Source organism: Bombus fervidus, chromosome 8 (assembly GCF_041682495.2).
Source record: "Bombus fervidus isolate BK054 chromosome 8, iyBomFerv1, whole genome shotgun sequence".
NCBI lineage: Eukaryota > Metazoa > Arthropoda > Insecta > Hymenoptera > Apidae > Bombus > Bombus fervidus.
The window spans coordinates 12726590-12747583 of NC_091524.1; the positions used below are offsets into that span (position 1 = coordinate 12726590).

The 20994-nt window shown below is 36.1% G+C and overlaps 1 protein-coding gene and 1 long non-coding RNA gene across 3 annotated transcripts in view; one reads left to right on the top strand and one right to left on the bottom strand.

The window, feature by feature from the left end:
- The window catches only part of LOC139989705 (uncharacterized), a 108706-nt gene extending 108580 nt beyond the window's left edge, over positions 1–126 (bottom strand). Inside the window, exon 1 of the long non-coding RNA XR_011800390.1 lies at positions 87–126. This is a non-coding gene — a long non-coding RNA (uncharacterized lncRNA). The remainder of the gene's footprint in view (positions 1–86) is intronic.
- Positions 1–20994, top strand: part of LOC139989680 (uncharacterized) — a 643240-nt gene that overhangs the window by 113313 nt on the left and 508933 nt on the right. For both annotated transcript variants that reach the window (XM_072008183.1, XM_072008182.1), the window contains exon 3: positions 4145–4195. In XM_072008183.1, the coding sequence (XP_071864284.1) occupies positions 4145–4195 (51 nt within the window). The remainder of the gene's footprint in view (positions 1–4144; positions 4196–20994) is intronic.

Below are 20994 nucleotides of genomic sequence, written 5' to 3' on the forward strand. Positions count from 1 at the left end.
TTTCAGAAATAATGTAAATAATATCATTAAAAGCGCAGCGTTAATAAATTATTAAGATACTATTATATTATAATGTGAGAACTTACGAGTCACGTAGACGAGAACCACAGCATTGGGCGTCACGACACTGAATGAGCTACTGCGTAAGAAATTCTTAGGGAGGCGACGAACATAACAAACATGCAAAAACTGCTGTAAACGGTTGACCTTTGTTGTCACTCTCGTTGTAAAGTCTACGACATCTGTGAATTGAGAAATCAAACAAACGATCCACTAGTCGTAGTTGATTTAAAAATATTCAAATAATTTACCTAAACGAATTTACTAAACGGTGTATAATATTTCAATATTAAAACTGCCGATCGCTATAATATACTACTATAATATATAATTCTATTTCAACAATATTATTATCTCAAAATTAATCTTTCTAAAGACGAAATTGGAAAATCTAACTAACCTTTCATTCTAACAAGTTTCGTAGCTTTGATGTTAAAGTTATATATAGTTTTAATGGAGAAATATTTGTTATTCCATTTGGAAATTTGGCTAGAATGTGTAAATAATTTTCTAAACATACACAACATACACAAGTTTGCAAATAAATTGAACTTTATCATTTACCTAATAATATTTAATCAAATTTCGTACAGTAACGAAACTGTTAAACGAAATAATTTTAGCAAAAGCCAAATTAAATGAAAATTAGTTACAAACTGACATATTGGGATAGGTGTACATATGTTCGTGGGAAGCATAGTTGTTTTGAAGTAGTATCGTGATATCTGTAAAGTAATTCTACAAATGGGCAACCGGAAATACATGGATCCAACCTAGGAAGATAACAGTTGCTGCGGTTGAGTTTGCGACATTTCGACCAATGAGGATGTGTCGTGAAGGACAAGTGTTATTCGTGCTATGCCGAACCATCGGAGTAATTGGACTAATTAGTGGACGCAATTATCCGGAATTAATCGAGATAAACCGCGTAATTAGCACCACGTTCGTTGTTCATCCGTATAGTATCCGTTGTTGATTTTGAATTCTCTCTAGATATGATAAACTGGCTGGCAATCTTCATCTTGTTACTTGTGCTTTCGTAGTCTTAATATTTCGTATGATGTTAGAATGGCAATTGATCGAAATCCAAATATCAGGTTGCGGAATTTATCTATTTACTGGTAAACTGGCAAAAATTATTGGTAAACCTTAATATCTAAAGAGAAATTCGTTTCATCTCCTAAATATTATAAGAATTACTGTATTTCTGGTATTTTGCGTCTTGTGTACATTCTATGAATTTTTATCTTCAGATTTCGCATAAATATATAAAAATCTCATTGAATTCTGACAAATTTATAGTAATTTTTGTACCAAACTAATAACAAATGAACACGTCACTCGTTTCGAAACTCCAACAATGAGCTCAAAACACGTTGATTCTACTCAAAATACAATTTTAAGTACAACATTATCATACCAGAAACTTCAGCACCTTGTTTCTAGTTACAACATCACGAAACTGAGGTCGAATTCACGCACAATATTAATCTATCATTCGCATTTATAATCGCACTATAGAAAAGACTTTTACCCGCGATGTTAATCAGAATGTTGAAGTAAGTTTGTAGGATGCTTTTGAAACACAGCGAATAATAAATCACGCTGTTAATTAAGGTCGTCACTGGGCTCGTGTAAGAAAACGGTGAAGTACCGAAGTGAAGTACTTTTCGAGACACATTCAAAAAGTACTTTAATTAACGGCGCTCTATTATACGATTGGATTAGTGTTCATTAACGAAATTTTACAAGTCACAAATTACAAATTGTTAGTCCTTGTAAATTCCCTAGAACCAGAACAAGTTTGATAACGTAGCATGTAAAGTTCTATGTTCTACAAACTACCAACCAACTTGTTATTTACTCGTTAATGAAGGAAACACATTTTTCTCAGAATTTTCTCATAAAAATGATACAAAACATGATCATATTTGAATGAATTTGAATAACATAGACATACAGCAGTGTAAGTTTCCAAAAATTCCAGAATATTTAAAGATAAAAATGTTTTATAATGCTCAAAGTTGAAGATTTCCAACTAGAGGTTATGACGGAGCAAATCAACTGTGACATTCTTTTTCCTACAAAATCATCTTAGTCATCCTACATAATTCCTTTAGAAGATCAAAAGTCGGTAATATGTACTTTTCTACGACTGTCTTTGAACATCGACCAAAAAGCACATTCAATTGATTCCCATTATAAATATTTAAAGAGTAAAGAGCATTCCGCGTATGTCCATAGAGGGGAGTGCCGTTATCGCGTTCCTTTATGGCGTTGTTTCCCCAGCAGCGAATAAATCCGACAGAGAAGGGTGGCCTGTCGCTCTATATGCAATCTGTCTAGCATAGGAACAAACGATAAAACGATAAATTCAGGGAAACTGTCGAACCGTACAGCATCGTCGTGTCGGCCCGTCATTGCTGGAAATGCGTAAATCTTAATTGGCCAATCGAGGAGGAACGGAGGCGGCGCGGCGTTAACCAACAACCACGGAAAACTTGGACGAGTGAATTCATACAGTTTACATCTGATGACGAGGCAACCTAGGCGCTACCAAAATCGAGTTAATTTTATTTTAGTCCAATTCGTACTATTTGCTCGTTCAATCAGCGTATCTCTCTTGCACGATCACTTCCCAAATTATAATTAAATAAATATTTATGAAAATTCGTATCTTTATAGGCGCAATTAAAGAAATGAATGCTAAATAGAGATTTGCTACATTTATGGAGTATTTTAAAAAGGTAATTCTTCGTTTGAGATGTTTCGTATTCGAGGTATACGCTTTGTATTTATTTATTCAAGATGTATAAGTACATTACATTTAATTGAAATATAGTTGCACCCTTATCTATATGCATTATCTAACGATTGTTTAATGCTTGTTTGCTTGCAATCTGGAAGAAAACGCTGGGATTCATAGTTTTGCTTCGAAACAAAACTTGATGAAGAATGGTAGGTCCTGAAAAGCGTTTGCACGAAATCCAAAAATATTTGCGTACGATATTTGCGAAACAGGAGTCGTTTTTAGTAAAAAAAAAAGAAGAACATTTTTGCCCCTCCGTTTTACATCGCTCTAAAAAAATGTTGGACGTTCTGTTTTCTATCTATCGCGGAGAAAATGAATGCTTCGTTTACAGTTTTCACTGTGAAAGCGAGGGACATTTGTATGCATTGGAAATGTAAATCTGGTAGAATTTATAGAAAGAGGCATTACTGGAAAATATTACTATAACTCTGTCAATGTTACTGTTATACTCTGATTTCAATTACAACCACTTTTTGGCAATAGTATAATATAGATTATATTAAATCTGGTAAATTGAATTAAATATTTTGATCGTCAGATGCAAGAAGAGAACTTTTGCTCATTGCATATTATTTCATTGTTATATCTGTAATAATTGGTTAATAAGTCTCTTACCAACAAAGATATGTTGCACATTTTTGTCGCCATCAGAATTCTTTTCTTCTATAACAATACTCACGCGAAAACATTTATATATCACTATGTATAAAAAATTATTGTTATATAAAGATCTTCGTAGTAGAAGTTATGACTAATTTTCAAGTAATATCGTTGGATTACCAACAACATTGGTGGATTATTAACAACGCTTTGGGCTAAGGTTATTGAATTTCAGAATATTTAATTTTATCTTTTCTTTTATAACAAACAAGCAAACTATCGCAGTCATCTGTGATCCAGCAATATCGATCGAGGTTCAACGAACTCAAAAATCATTTTCTTCAAGGATAAATTGAAGATTTCAGGTAGATATTCCTGCTCTGCAAATTCTTCTGTAAATACATTCCTGCTTTATGCACTTCCCTTACAGGTAACCACCATAGTACCGCGCTCTATCCTGTTCTATTATATTCAAGGTCGATTCCATTGATTTTGCAATTTTCCAAGCAACCTAGTTAAAAAATCGAGACCACTGCACGGCCAAAATAATTAAGGCACCGTGATAAACGCGTCGAATATTAATAGAATTTACGGGCTAGTTCGGCATAATTAATGTTGCGGAACATATTAATTGCTTTCTACTGACCATGGCGTTCTCAATTATTGTTGCAGAGCAACAGAAGCCAACCAGCCATCGGACTAAAGCAGACGCCGAAGGCGCGGGTAAGTTTTTAAGCTTTCTCATTGCAAACAAAGAATGTGTCTACCACCTTTGATCGTGTTGCATTTTACCACGTGAAAGTCAGATTCAAATAGGACTGTTCGTGGCAACGATCTCGGTACAAACTAGTTAGCCGAAGCTCGTTAGAAATCCGATCGATGCCTACAGACCGAGTTCGCCGTACTTCTGGCCAAACAACTTTCCCAGTCCCTTCTTCCATGGGCCTCCTTCTGCTTCTTCGGCATCCTCGAGAGAACTTGAAATAGACGAATCAACCCCTTTTCTCTATCTCTCCCTTCTGTTCAAACTATACGCGTGTATATCTTCACGGAGCAGCGAACCACGAAATCGGCCGGGAGGGAACGGGACACGTATAATTTTACGACTTTAGTTTTCGGCGATCCTCGGGCGCTTCAACTCAACCATGCGAAAGAGTGTCGGAAGGAAAACGACGGCATCGTCGTGATGTTCGTTTCTAATTTACGAGCGTAGAATCGCGTGTCGTGAATCGAGATCCGGGTTGTACGTATTACTTTGCCAGAGTTTGTCTCTTCATGGAGTTGCCCTGCTTTTGGACGTACCCCACAGCATGTATATAAATGATTTTTGTTTGGATTGTTTAAACGAAATTGTTAAACGTCACAGCAGCAATGTAGAAATGAATACAAATCTCTCTTCGTGCCATATATGTCAATATCGTAACATAAATGGAAGTTCTATATCCATCAGCTGTCCAAACAACAAAACATCGTAACAAATTTAACGAAAATTAATGTTTATAATTTGTAACGTTCGTTAAGTTGGAAAAAACGATCCGCGTGGAAACGTCTAGTTTCTCCTTTTAATGATCGACGTGGTATACCTGTTTCGTGAATGTTATACGATCGTTCGTAGACGTTAAATTACGTAGAATTCCGGCTCGTGTTAGAGACAACTGGCAGGAAGACGCGTACGAACGAACAAAGCCACTAAATGACGTACTCTAACCCGATGACACGAGAACTCGGTTTTAATCCCCACTGGGCCTACTTATTTCACCAGACAGATAGAGACAGAGTGGAACAAAGAGGCAGAGGTTGGATATCAATGTCTGTGGGTGGAAAAATCACCGGGAAAGTAAGCGAGACGGAAACAACCGATAGCTATTCGTTACAAACGCCTTCGTGTACACGCGAGACGTTAATATAAGTTATTAATTTCGTGCTTGATCGATGATCCAGGTCGTGGAACGGCGAGAGGAAATATGTTCTTCGAACAAGGGATCATTAATTATAGGGAGAATTTTACATGAACTTTTCCCTTCCTCGAGCAGCATATTTTTTAAACCATAAATAAATTTTTCTCTGAAGGGAAATTATTAAGTAGTTTCGTTTCATTCTGTTTCGAATAGAATAATCTTGCTTTTCATTGTGTTACAATCTCTGATGGTACACGTTTGATATAGTGGACGAAGTATTTTTTGTTTCCCATTTTTCACCTGTCCCATTTTTTAAATCTTTTGTTTTTTGGCTTTGCCATAACCGTCAAAAGCTTTATCATATGATATTGTGAGGCGAAACAGTATCGATCATCCTTGTATAACCTGAATTCCAATAACTATTTGACGAACGTATCGCCGTAAATTATTACTTTGAAAAATCGATAATTCGAAGGATTGAATATTTCGAGCACGTATTGCATTCTTTATATGTATGATTTATATATATATATATATACGTATTGCCACTCTGTACTGCGAATGAAACTCAGAAAAAATTGGTGTTCTATAACGGCAAGAACGACGCTGCAACTAGATTGCTTCGTTTTGCGTCCAAGAAGCATAAATTCCAATTCGATGATAAAATTGCTAGGATGGTACATATTTGGCGCGCCAAGCAAAAATCGATGGAACTTTCAAGACTAACACACTCAACCTTCCAATGGAATCATTTCCCACGCTGAAATATTTCCCTTGCGTTTAACTTAAACGGCTGCCAAATTGCTTTCGAATATCTCCTATCTTGTAAAATATTCTCTGCGTATGTTTCAAGACTAAACGTGGGCGGTGACAGTTTGAATATACACAAAATAAAAATCAGTGCCAAAATCGTAATAAGAAAGTTTTTTATAGGAATTGTACAAATCTAGCAATAGATATCTAGAAATAGCTATTAACCCCTTAGTTCAAATCTACCTCTTTACTGTTAGTGTCAAAAAAAAAAGAAAAAAAAAAAACGTAAAAAGAATTCTGGGACATTTATCAATAGCTTCACTAAATTATACAGACACGTATATTTTCGTTACATTAAATATTTTCAACTTCTCGATAAAAATACAAATGTTGTTTCCTACATAAATCATTTTTCTTCTCCAAGCGATGAGACATTAACAGAATAATACATTTCAATTTCATACAATGCGTAGTTTGATAATGAAAAATTGAAAAAGGAGGATATATTGAGCTCAATATATCGCTGAAATCGCTTGTATTAAAAATCACTACAGTAATATGGTTATTGCCAAAAAAGAAATCAGAACCATATGGCAATTTATCCTGGGTCATCGTTAACATGCCATAAAAGCTTGAAATAAAATGAAATTACGAATGATCTCCTCAATTTCAGAAATCCGACAAGTTCATCGCTCTTTAATTAACATAGTGATTGATATCACCGTAACACCTCGCTCCCGAACTTTAATCTCACGCGATATAATCGATCATTGATCGTATATCATCCGGTTCGTTTTAAATCATTTGTCAATGCAGGAATTAATCGAATACGACGTTCGTTTTTCAGCTATTAAAATTTGCGAACTTTGCGTGACGTTTCTCGATCGTTGCTTCGTTCGAACTGTTTCCGTAGCCCTGGTGCAAATGAAAAGCAGTGGAACCGGAAGGGGAACGCGAACGGTAACGTCTGCGAAACGACGTGAAATCGCGCGGTTCAATTTCGTGAGATTGCTTGCCGAGGCGACTGGTCGAGAGGACCATCCTCGTGGAAAAGAACTTCTTGGAGGCACGAGAGTGCTCGTATTTTTTCCTCCCCTTCTCCCACCCTCTCTCTGTAAAAAGGAAATGCGACCTTCCTCCCTAGGAAAAAGGAAATGCGCAGCCAATTCTACGACAGTCTGTCAGATGCAATCTGGGCCGTCTACTCGTATCCTGCCATGCATTTACCTTTAATATGCCATTCTTTCGAGTTCCACGCTTCTCTTGGATTGCTTCAAATCTAATGTGTGACACATTTATGGAAGTACATATACTAATAGATACAGTGGATTGTATAAGTTTTGTTCTCCGTGCTGCAGAATTGTTCTCTCTTTTTTTTTTTTTTTTATTATTATTATTAGTATGATAGATAATTTCGCTATTTACTTGTTTGAAGCTAGAATAAGAGTTAAAGAATGCCTTTCTTCGTAGCTAGTTTTAAGGATAGGTGTTTCGTTGTACTTTTTGATGTTACTGTATTTGTATATTGGAACCTGAATATGTTACATTGAAATATTTTGTATATGACTTACTTTGGAACAATTCTTTCATTTCTGGAATACTAAATTTAAAAACATTTTTCATCTTTTACGAAAATTAGCGTAATTTTCTCTCTCTCTCTCTTTTTCTTTGTAATTATACTTTCTAATGAGATCACAAATAATATAAGAATATTATTTCTGCGTAGAAAGTTTAAAACACTCGACAGTGAAATATGTGTATTTCATAATATGCGGTAGAACTTTCGTCTTTATACTTCGTTTCATTTTGCTATCTCTGAAGCAGACCAACGAACGTGGAACCGTCTGTGAATGATAACTACTGTGATCTCTATTAATTTTAACTCGATGAGGTGAGATTGTGCCCCGAAGGCAACACTAACCTTCGTCAAAATGCACATAATACGAGGAGTACACATCTATGCTCTCTCTATCATATTTAACCATACAGATTTCTAATACCTATTTATATGCTAATAACCCTTATCGAGTGCCTTTTACGGCCAAAACTTCTATCTTGCCATTTTCATTTATTGTTTATATTGCAATTTCATGAAAACGATTGAAATTTTATATTCATACAAAGATTCAATTTTTAATAGAAAAATTATTGTACGTGCATTAAGATATTTAGAAAGCAGTACACGATAAAATATGTATGTGTATTAAGTTTTTGAAGATTCTATGATGTTTGAGATTGGACATATTATAGGTAATGTTTAAAGTTGAAGATTGTCAACGAAAAGTTATAACGGAGCAATTTGCTATTATTTTCTTTGAAAATAATTTTGAATGCGTCACATATTGAGCCGAATATCGCTTTTATTCCACCGATGAGAAATCTTGAATATGAAAAATATTTACCGATGAAAACTCGCGTAGGGCTTTAAAAACATTTTCGCATTCAAATACCGCTATAAACTGATTTAAGTTTGGTAAAATTTCAGGTAGCTTTTATTACGTTTTATCATATAGGTACGAAAGCAGATAAAAGAGACTTAAAATAAACGCAAAATTGATCCGTTTGATGAAATTATTATATCCAACCTGCTCATTGAAATTCTGTTTGCTGTTCGATACAGAGTAATTTATATACCTCGCGTAACAACGTTAAAACTTTACGATCTATAATTATGCTATATTTTTCCTGCTTTCTCGAAACGTTTTTAAAATCATTTCACGAGCTACGTTCGTTAATTATGCGTTTTATCTTCAAATTTAAATTCACCTGCACATTCGAAAAATGTACTTTAAAGTAAAAGTTATACAAAAGTTTAGAAATTTAAAGTTTAATTTAATTTGAATTTAATTAAAATTACATATTTCAACTAGCAAGAATATAATATTGTATAATAACTTGCACCTCTTTGCCATAACGTGACTATACTTTGGTAACAAGTATCAATCACCGACTAATTTCACTGCACGTGCATTTGAACATTTCGAACGATGGATGATCGATAACCAACCACGTTTCGGTCATTTAACCCCTTAACTTTCCTTTGCTTAATCGTAGCTGTTTCATTCCTTGCCAGCTCTCTAATCAATTTGCGATCATGCTAACTCGAAAGTGATTTATTACACGATTTTAACGCATTTAGCAGTCCATTCATCAGATTGAAAGATTCTTTGAATCATTTGCTACTTTACAACTATCACTCTTAATAACTCCACTATAAATGTCTACACAGGTTTACATTTTTATTTACTATAATCCGAAGGAATATTTGTTTCATTTATTAATTATTATAGCCAGTATTTTATTCCGGATATCTTATATAATTTCGCATGAAATGTATTAAATTACAATACATTAAATGTCGTGTCAACTTTCTAAACTTTCTTTCTCGAACAAATATTTTTGTCCTTACAGTCCATTTTATGTATTTTAATATAATTATATTTTAAAATATAATTATTTCACCCGCGTATAATTTTGATCTTTTTCATTTCTACGCATATGATATATTTTTTAAACATGTAGCGAGGTATAAATCGATATTTCCATAAATGCGTAAATATCTGCCTACTGATTATACCAAACAAGAAAATGGAAACTCCACAGATAACAAATTGCTTTTGAAAAGCAGTTCGTTGTTTTTTCCAACAACAGTTCACAATGTATACATGATTTTATTCAGGCCACGCTACCGTTATCTTCTCGATAGTATTTCGCGCTTTCCTACCGCATTACGATACTAGACAACACATTGTACGTGAATGCATTCACAAAATGCAGATCAACTGCACTGTAAACCGTCGGTCAAAATATATTCCCGCAAGAACGCGAGTGCACGCGAGAGCAAAAAAGAAAAATGAACAGGAAAAAGGATAAAAAAAGAAAACCCTGTAATACGGACAATATTTGATCAATGTTTAACTAAATAATTAAAGGTACCTGATGAATGAAAACCGCGTACAATGAAAAATTCGCGATAATTCCGCCGTCAATCAACAAGCTTTTCGAAATCGTATCGATGAGCATACCGAACATAATTTGATTTCTTTCTTTAGCCAGCTGAAACGTGCGCTTATTGTGGCGCAGTAATGATCGAACGGTTTTCAACGAACGATATTCGAAAATGAAAAAATATCGAAGTAACAAAGAGCGCGAATTACGCTGGCAATTTTTGTTGTTGTTGAACATTTTTGCGTGCCAATTAGTGCCCACGAATTTTCTGCCAACGTTTCAAAATATTTTTCCAGTGGCGATAATTCGCTGGATATTTTCCGAGAAAAAGGGGAGAAAAATAGCTATGACGGGCGATTTTCACGCTGAAATCGCGTGTATTACTATAATGCTTAAATAAACAACACGAGAGACTGTCGAAAAATGAACACGCAAGCGGAGACCGCGTAATCTACAAATATCGAATTCAAATTTGACTGCCAGTGAATTATTCATGAAGCTCGAAACATTTTCGCTACGTATCCTGAACACTGTCAGCAACCCCATCATAAGTTATTTCCGCCGCCCCTGAAACTCGCGATATTTTTACAAAATTTCCTATTCTCAAAAAAAGAAAAGGAAAATACAGGTTATTATAAAATTCTCGATTTTCATTCCGGTGTTACGAGTGATTTGTTACAGAACTTTGATAATCTATCGAGTTTTTCTGGGAAACGATATAAGTATACTATAAAAATAAAAGTTTAAATTCTCCATTTGCAAATTAAATATGTGACTTCATAAATGTTAATTTGCTCTCTCTCTCTCTCTCTCTCTCTCTTTCTCTCTCTCTCTCTTTCTTTATGTTCTTCTCTATCGGTTGGAAAATTTCATAGGGTTGACGAATAAAAACAACAAAAAACGGTTAAAAGACAAGGAGGAAATTGCGAAGAAGAATTATATAATACATCATAATGCAATCTAAAAGGATTTGAAATATTTGATTGTTAAATATGTGCAATATTGCGGCAGGACTTTCTGAACTCATCACCCTCGTTATACCTATCGTCGCTTTATTTCCTTTAACAACACAATGATTTCCTACGGACAGGTTTCCCAGTTCCACGAAACTATCTCATTTTCTCTAACATTCGTCGTATCTCCTAAATGGATTCAACTCGTTACGTTGAAGACTCTCTGACCGGAAACGAGGTGACAAAAGAAGATTTCAATTTCGCTGTTCCTAGCGAGCGCTCCCGAATTTTCCAACATTACGAAACAAAGGTCATTCCACTTGCTTCTCCACGCGTTCCCTCGTTTTGTTTCTGTCTCGCCTAGACACGTGGATTCTCGACTTTTGAATCAGAGAACACGGCTATTGTCTTTTGGAAGGGCCACGTGCGACTTTCTCTTTTCACCCCCTGTCCTAAACTGAATTTCCCTTTTATTGTTGGTTAAATGGTCAGTTATGGGACCAGTTTCATGGAAGATACGACGCGCTTGTACGTTGCTGCTTATATCGTGCATAGACTGCAGAAAGTGTCTGAAATTATGCTTGTTTGCGAAGATCCTAGAGGTGTTGTTGCAAGGAAACTGCTCCGCTGTCGAGTAATTTCGAAACTTATCAACCCCTACTGCACTTTCAGCCAGCGTTTATTGGATGAATTAACCTCAATCTCGAAGTTTAACATGCCTAAGCGAATGATTAGTTTATTCTTTCCGGTTTAAGCAGAAGCGATTGATACAAGCTAAAAACATTGAAGTTTAACAAAGAATCTCAAATTAAAGAAGAAATAAATTCTGGATATAGCGATAATAGAAATATTTTGATATCGGTAGTCAATAAAAATTTCAAGTTACGCGTCTAATATGATTTCTTCGCCAATATGAGTTATTTTATTCTTATTTCGTATATAAACTATCTAAGATACAAACCACCTAAACTTCACATTTGCTAGAAACTTCCACCATTATTCTTTTTCCCCCCCTGTATCTACTGTCTAACCCACAAACTACGAACATTTCTCATAAATCAGCATATCACTTCCTCAAGAATCTTCCCAGCGGAAAGTGTCTGATATTCTCGCATGTCCCACCAAAAGGCATTTTACATAAAAACAAAAAGATATTCTCTGAAACTCGTATATACCATCCTCGTTTCCTCAAAGCTACCAAAAAGCCACTCTTATCTCCTCAATCTTCGTCACACGAGATACCATCAAACTTTCAGTGCGTCACGTTTCATTCGTTCCTTGACGGAGCTATAATACGGTATCCTGCATAAAATCTTCATCCCATTATCGCACGAGAACAGCATTTCACAGGAGACTTGTCTCTGTCGTATCAAAATTACTATTCGATCGTTCGTACGTATTAAAACTTGGACTATGTAATTTGTGGACGATTGCTATTTCTTAGAAGACAGTATTTATCTTATTTTGTCATCCGATGTGCCGATATTTACACAATACGCGATTCAATTGTTATTTATCTGATTTAAAAAAGCGTTTTAGTCTCTCGCATCTTTTTCATGTCCGACGTCTAAAATAATATCATTACGACGCGATTAAATTGATCTTTAAACAGAAATATGCAATAGCAAGGTATTGTTTTATAGTTGTCAAACCTTGTAGAACTATTTTGTTATTTGACAAGTTTTGTATCTTCAAATTGTTCGATTTTTTTTTTTATTATAAGACAGATTGAGAAAGATCTTCTAAACTGATAGAAAAGCATTTATACGTATACAATACACGCATAGAAATTTTCAAATTGTTCAAGTATTATTACGAGCCATTGTATATAAGTCGTCAATCGGTCGTTTAGTTAAACTTAACCTGACCATATTTCGCCGTACGTCTCTCCTCGGTGTAATGAATTGGCCTGCTGCTAATTACAATTACAAATAGCCGCATGACCTTCCCACTACGGCATCCACAGCCTTCCACTGTTCGCCTTTCATCCCCTTGCGAAACTATACCTCACGTATTTCCGTCTTTATCCTCTAGGATGCGACGCCGACTTCCTATTCGCTGTATACCTAGCCCTTTACACGTATATACATCGGGCTGCACTCATAGATATGCAAATCCTTGGTAACGGAGGCTACAAGCCGCCCTGGCTTCCGAACTAAACGAGTATCTAGCTGAATCTCGAAATTACGCGTCTATTGGTTCTGCGGCGCGCGATTAATGCAATGACGTCGATGTAGCTAACATTTAACGTAATAACTGTGTATGATTTATGGTTGACAGAAGATTCGAGAGTTTATAGTGGTGAAAAATACAGATTTATATTGGGAAAGGATGATGGTTCAGTTTGAGCCATGTGTTTGAATTTGTTAAGCAACGATGGTTGATGAATTGGATGATCTGACTCAAATGTTTTAGAATTGAGTTTATTGCAAATTCGGTTGTTCCTATAATTAGGATGTGTAATCTGAGATTTATTTTTCTTGAAAATTCTGAGTGCTAAGAAGGTTATTCGATTTTAGGCTATTGTAGAGAATTATGTTAAGAGATAGGTATTAATAATTGTAAATTATTGTACATAAATAATTAATAGTATATGAAAGTAACAGAAACATTCTTTGATCAAAGTAGAAATCAACAATGATCGAAGATTCATAACTGTAATTAAATAATTAAACAGAACCAAATAGAAGCAACTAAAATTCTCAAATTTTTCAACGCTATTATCCATGACAGTAATTTTATTCGATTAAACTTCCATTGAATTTCGAAGCTTTCAAAATTTAATAATTTTATCGATAACAAAGTTAAAGCTGTTAACTGTTACAATTATTTTTATAGTACTCGTATACGGCTATTAATTTCATATATCCAATCATCGATCGATAATATCAGAAAATTTAATTTCTTATCAGATAATTTCAAATCTCGCGACGATCAAGCTGTCTCATCTCGTACATTTCAAAAATATAGAGCACGAATCGATCTGTTAATGCGTGGAATATAAATCAAAGCGCAGATAAACAGAGCACTCGGTGGAACGAATGGCGGTTTGTGAAAGGTACAATTCCATAAATCCAGCCGGTTCTACAGCTCTACGCTGCTTTCTGCTCGTAAACTTGGAAACGAGAAAAAGTGCGTCCTCTAAAATTTCACTAGAACCGAAGCATCGGTCAGGGAATATCTGACCAATTTTTCGGACACACGTCGTTCGACTAGAATAATATTTCTAGTCGAATCGATTTATCGTGAAAAAGAGAAACGCAAGAGAAAAAATGTTCCATCATTCTCAGCAGGGTGGTTCTCTCTGTACGTGATTACGGCCTAGTTCGTTTTGCCCCGATCATTTCAATATGTTCAACCAACCTCTCGAACCTCTAACCTCTAACCTTCTCTCTCTCTCTCTCTCTCTCTCTCTCTCTCTATCTCTCTCTATTTTCTGTAGATTTCCATTTCGAGTATGAACTGAAGTTGCAAGTCCACCATAAAACTCGATCGATTACATCGTGCCCTCTCTCTGGTACGAAACTGACTTTCCGGAAACGTATCGCGTTTTTTCCACCATTCGAAGCTTCTTTTCCCTTGAATTTCTGATTTCTTCAAGTAGGTATCAGTCGACGACGCTAGGGTGAGCTTCGATTCGAGGGCGAAGGTGCCGGAAGCGACGAGCGGAACGAAACCAGCAGAGAGGGTGACGAAGAGCAGAGGGCCTGTTGCTCGGCCTTTGTTTTCTACGAACAAATAAACGCGACCCTCCGCTCGATACCGTCGCCGTCAATCGACATTTCGCTAGTTTTCAACCATCCTCGGTGGTACTACCCCCGCTGAAGTTCGGCGCCACCCCCTTCTAACCCCGCGACTCACCGCGGCTCTGTGGCTCGAGCCAACGTTCGTTCTTCGTGCCAAGTCTCATCGTCTGCTTCCGGGAAAACGGGCCATGGAAAAGAGATTCCAATTTTCCCATATTTCGCCGTGCTCTTTCCTCCGGACTAATGAAAACTCGTGGCCTTATTTGATGATAAATGCCGTAACGGTTTATAAGGGTGTGTGTGTGCGCACGCTTAGCCGACTTCCCATCGATGAATTCGAATCGACGGAGCACACTCGTTGGCGGTGAACGACTCGTAGTTGAAATGTTATGAAGGTGCAGAGAGAATATGAATGCTGACTATATGCATAGAGGATTCTACGTGGATTTTTATTAAAACATAACCCGGATCAATTGAAGAGAAATCGTCGTTACGTTTCATGACCCTTTGTCGCTCGCGAATGGTAATCATTCGATGTTTGCCGCGAGGAAATGGTATATTTATCGCGATACAAGGATATCGAGGATCGTTGAAAGGCTTGGATAGGCGATAAAGGAATGATTTATGCGAGTGTGAAAGGATTGTTCGACGCTTTTACGTGAAACTTGATCTTGTGATCTCAACGATAGCAATCCTGTTTCGAAATGCTATCGAGTAGTTTCTTAATATATTGTATCTATTGCGTATATTCTATTATTCTCTTTCGTATATTTTAGAAAGCCAACACCCATTTATATTATACTTCCTTAATGCATTCTAGATGCCCTCATACATATTCTATAACGCTTAAACGAGAGCTCTGCTTATTACAGAATTTTCAATTACGGATCAGAAGAAACTATAAACGAGTAATATCAGAAAAGGAATACATTAAAGTTCGTTTCCATATAACAACTTGCGGAAATGTTTGCTCGACTCACATGCCAAGACCACTAGCGTACACAGATGATCCAATATTCCATGTACAAGAACTTTATGTAGCATTTTTCACAGTGGTGGAATAAGTGATACAGATCTCGATTCGAAAGCTGGATGGACAACATTCTCAAATAATGAAATTTTTAATAACTCCGTTTATCTAAATCCAGGTAAAAGCAAGCAATTTATAGAACTTCTTCCCACCAATCATGTCTCGTTCGAGTATTACAAGTTCACACACGAAAGAATGAATTGTATTCACCGAAGTTTAGTTAACTGCAACAACTAATTAAAAGATCATGGCAATACATGAAGTTGCATATTGATAATATCGAAAATCTTATCGAAAATGTCTACGAAATTCTGTCGTACACTACACAAACCATTCTTCATAAAGTCGAATAAAACAAAAATATTCTTATTCGCTGAAAACCTCCTGCCAGACTTCGACGACTGGAAATTATAAATAGAGTCGTGAAAAAAGTACCAAAGAGGTCCTTTTAAAAAGACGCCAGCAAAGGACCAATCTTTCTCTCAATTTTCTCACGAGATCGAGGTCGGGATAACTCTTATTCTAATAAATCCCTTTAAAATGCAAAATGCCACTCTCAGTCTGGCTCGGTGATCGTCCAGAGAAGCTGGCGAACGCACGAAGGGGATTAAATATTTTTCTCTGAGCGAAAGATCCGGTGGCTTTTTGTTCGCGAACCATGTGCCGGTCGTGACCCACGAGGCATTTTCTGGTTTTCAACATCGTGCCTTTTGTTTTGCCCGTCTTCAGTTCCAACCAAACGTCTTCGTTCTTGCCTTTTGTACCTCTTTCTCCGTCTCTCTTCCTCCCTTCTCTGTTTCTTATCCCTCCATTCGACTCTGCGCCTTCTTTTGCTCACCATCTGGCATCTTTACCTCGTTGCAACTTCTCGCGGCACTTTTTCCCATTTCGACAACGGGAAAAATCAGACAGAAAACGGCACAAGAAAGCTCGCGCACGATGCTGTCAATCTAGGTATGCTTTCTTCCGGCTAGCTTTCAGAGACAGCAAATGCCGGTGATACCGACTTCCGTTTAACCGATAACCAACACCAAAACCTTCTCATCGTCGACGTAGCTTGTCACCTTTCGGTCTCGATTCATCACCTTTTTTGCCTGTGAATCGATGTCAAACGACTATGGCGTCTATGGCGCCTGCTGTGTATACCCGAGTTTTTTTTACCAAGCACTTGTATCTTCGGACTCGTCTACGGCTCGTCGTTTTGATGAATGATGTTAGCTTCAGGAGGTATAGAGGAATATGGTTGTATCAAAGAAGCTTTTAAAAACGCGAAATTAATTTTAGATCCTGCAGTAGATACGGAGGAGACGATACGTCTTGGAATAAATTTGCGGTTAAATTGTTATTTGATGTGATATACGAATTGCAATTCTCGATAATGATATAAAGCTTTGAAATTATAATTAGCCCATGTAAAATTCAATAACACACTAATTTTCATTTCTTTCAAAAATATAAATTTCGTGCATAATTGCCAGCATTATGGTAATAATATTACGATGGCATTTATAATTGGGCGATATATAATCCGATGTCACGAATTGCATTACCAATCACCTTCCATCGGTCAATTGCTACTCTCCATTATTCGAATTGGAATTTCTCTACTGAAATGAGCAATATCTGGTTCGTGATTCGTATTTCAAATGCAGTACAGCGCTCAGGTTGGATGGTAAAAGGTAATGAAAATATAGTTTACGTTTACTCAATTCTGCACGATTTATAGCTCGACTTTAATAGGTCACTGGTAATCGAAGTATTGAGTAACTCGATTGATATTGATCAGTTTTGAATTCCACTCGTAAGAGATGAAAAGCTTCCGGCATACGAGAGACCCGTTGTAACAGATTTGAAAATAATCAGTGGATTTCGGCCTGCTATATACTTTTCATGAAACTCAACAAATTTCTATCGATTTATAAACTATAACTTTACTTTTCGCTTCAAATAATTATGTTCCAGGAATTAAAGCACAGTGATTTATACGTTTTTACATCAAATGACGTAAAGTTGTCTAAAACAACTTTTAAACGAATTTTTCTTCTTTAAGCGATTATGAATAAGATAAATTTAAACGATCATTCCTCGTAAATTGAACTTGTAGCAATTTATAAGTTAAAAGGACATCTTAGTGAAATGAATTATACATACTTCATTTTATCACGGATCACGTTACGGAATCTCGCCAACAAACTGTGATTGTTCGTCCAAATTTGCATTCTAACGAATAGAAATAAAGAAATGGAAACTACGTAAATATCTGTTTCATCTGAATGTCATAATGAATACTTTAGTTTGAATAATTTGTACATTTTATATATAATACCATGTATTTTGTGCATCTTTGTTCCTTTCAATTTTCCATAAATGCACGAACATCCTCGGTGTACTCGTCGAATTTGTTAGACGAATCTCAACGCATTTCGAACCGAATGTCTCTAGTTTCATCTTCGATTCTCCGATAGAAAACACGAATACAACCGAAACGCGCAACGTCGTCCCGACGGACAGAAATTGCGTTTCGTACGAGCAATTTACACGCGGACGAGAACTATAAAACATTCGGCTGCTATAGCTGAATTGTTTCACGTGCAGCCTCGTGGATGTCAACTGATAGACGGGCAACGTCAGGCAGGTCTGGAAGGAGCGAAAGGAAGAACGATCTTACAGCCATTTCTGGAAATGAAGCAGTGGGAAAGAAAAATGGACGGTCACGTTTAATGCAATCTTGCTATTTCGATTCCATCTGTGAGCTTAGTTTGATATCGTGTAGATACACGATTTACGACTTCCTTGCATGTATCTTTTATTTGGTTTCTGGTTCAGGACTCTTTATCAAAGTTGACATCGGTATCCGTAAATATTGTAGCAAGCTTTCTCTCGGATAAACGTGGTGGATGAAATGTTAATAATAGAAACGTTACGATCGACGCGAGAACAATATAATAATACCAGCAGTGGTTTAGGTATATTATGCATGAAAAATTGGAGACACCCTGTATATACCTCCCCGCGTTTAATTAACTCCGTGTCAAACTTTTTGTTAGACTCAAACACTAAGTTTTAAGACCTTAGGTAATCATGTACTCTTTTACTGACACTATGATCACAAACTACTCTGTTCAAACACTCCTCCACTGCACCTGTAATACCCTAAACAACGTAATCTTCATTTCCATATTGCTGTATACCCTTTATCATATTCTAACACAATTAGCAACAAGCTAAACTTTATGTTTGTTTAAGAACTTGGCTCAAGATCAAGAGTTAATAGATAATTTTTTCCTGAACAAACACGTAGTAAAAATAAATAAGAAAAATTACAGTAATAATTCAAGATTTGCTTTTTTTACTTGTTTTACGTTTTCAAGTAACGGAGCTTCCAACGAATAAAGTTAACGCAGTTTTTGTCAACTTTGCGCTGACGCATTTAATGCGAACAATTATTATAAAAGGGTTCGAAATTTTTGACGACAAGTACAATTGAAAATAGCGGAAAGCGTGCATTTAAAATGCACTTTGTTCCAACCTAGTATCTCAATTGGCTCCCAAGATACAAGCCTTCAAAGTCTTTGCACTTAAAACGCGCGGATGATGAATGAGAGTTGAAAAGCCGGGAAGCGCCATGACCTATATTTTTTCTGCAAGTGCGTACGTAGCTGTTGGTAATAGTAAAATGCGCTGGCTCGACGTCTGTCACTGACCAGCTCACATGGCTCGAGCTTGAGGTAAATCCGCGTGTACGTACAAATACGAAAGAAACAACGAAACGTTAAAAAATAGAGTGAAAGAACGCTTTAAAGTACGATAAAAGCAGACTTAAGGTTTGAAGACTTTGAAATGGTAATCACACGGTTAATGTAATATTTCGCGATTATACGAATAAAAAAGCTATTCGCGAAAAGTACGGTAAATATGTTACGGTAAACCAAGTATAATTTCGATTATTTAATAGATCGTATTTTAACCAATTCGTATTAACTTTCGTGAAAAAGAATTTATCAAAATCTTAACTATAGTTTCTCCGTATAAGACTACAGAAACTAACCCTTTAAAAAGGAGATTAATCCGTCTAAGAGTTCTTTGTATAGAATAATATTTGTTTCGTGTTCTCTGAAAGTGAGTAGTAAATAGTATAATATGGTACTAACTCTCAGGGACACTATATAAAAATGTAAATAAGAAATATATAAAGACAAAAATTCATCGGATACACGCGACGGAGTCCTTCTCTTGTTCCCGTGTTAATTTAAATCGTCACATTTTTTAATAATAGAATTTATAGATCTAATGGATCTTCGCAAGCTAACAATTTTTTATAGGTTCTGTATAAGCGAGGTACACGACAGAAACAAAAATAATGCGAATTATTCGAATTTCATATTTTCTAGAACCGTTGTCAGTACCATCATATACGTTTATGCCTTAATAATTCTAAAAAGTCTACAAAATATATATCGTAGAATGTATCTTACTTGCGCAGTTCTTCAGGACTATCTGTCTAGAATGAAAACTGTGATAAAGAGGTAACGATCGAAGGATTAAGCAAAATCCTCGGTGTATTTTACAATTTCTATGTTATCTCGGGTTCTAAAGTACTGCAGATTTACCAAGATTTCTCTCCACAATTCTACCCTTCGATATCTCGTTTCCCTTTCCAACGTTAGATTCATTAAACATCCAGCAACCGATCCTGCAAACCTGAATGCTCTTAGCGAAGAAAGCTGTAGAAATTCGTCGGGTGCAGTTTTAATCGTCGATCGAAGGAGAATTGGCAGGCATGGAATATTGAACGGCTCTAGAGTAGAAGACAAACTGCAGCCAGCTTTAGAGCTTAGCAATCACCGAAACTCTCGGCCTTTGCCATCCGATCTTTCATCCTAAATTCCAGATCTCGTCACTTTCAATACGCCGCAGCCGATAAATTGTTTTCCGCTCGCAGTCCGCTTCGGGAATAATTTACTTGAACGATGGTATTCCCATAAGAATCGCAATAACTTTAACAAAAACTGGGAACACGGCAGTAGTACAGATCAATAAATGTTCATTCACCGAACTTTATACACGAAGGTTCACGAAGCTATTCAAATACTTGTACATACCTTCTACGAATATGTTACACACATATGTTATACGAATCATTTTGATATTTTATTAGCATTGTTACGAGATTTGACTGTTTTTTAATACGTTT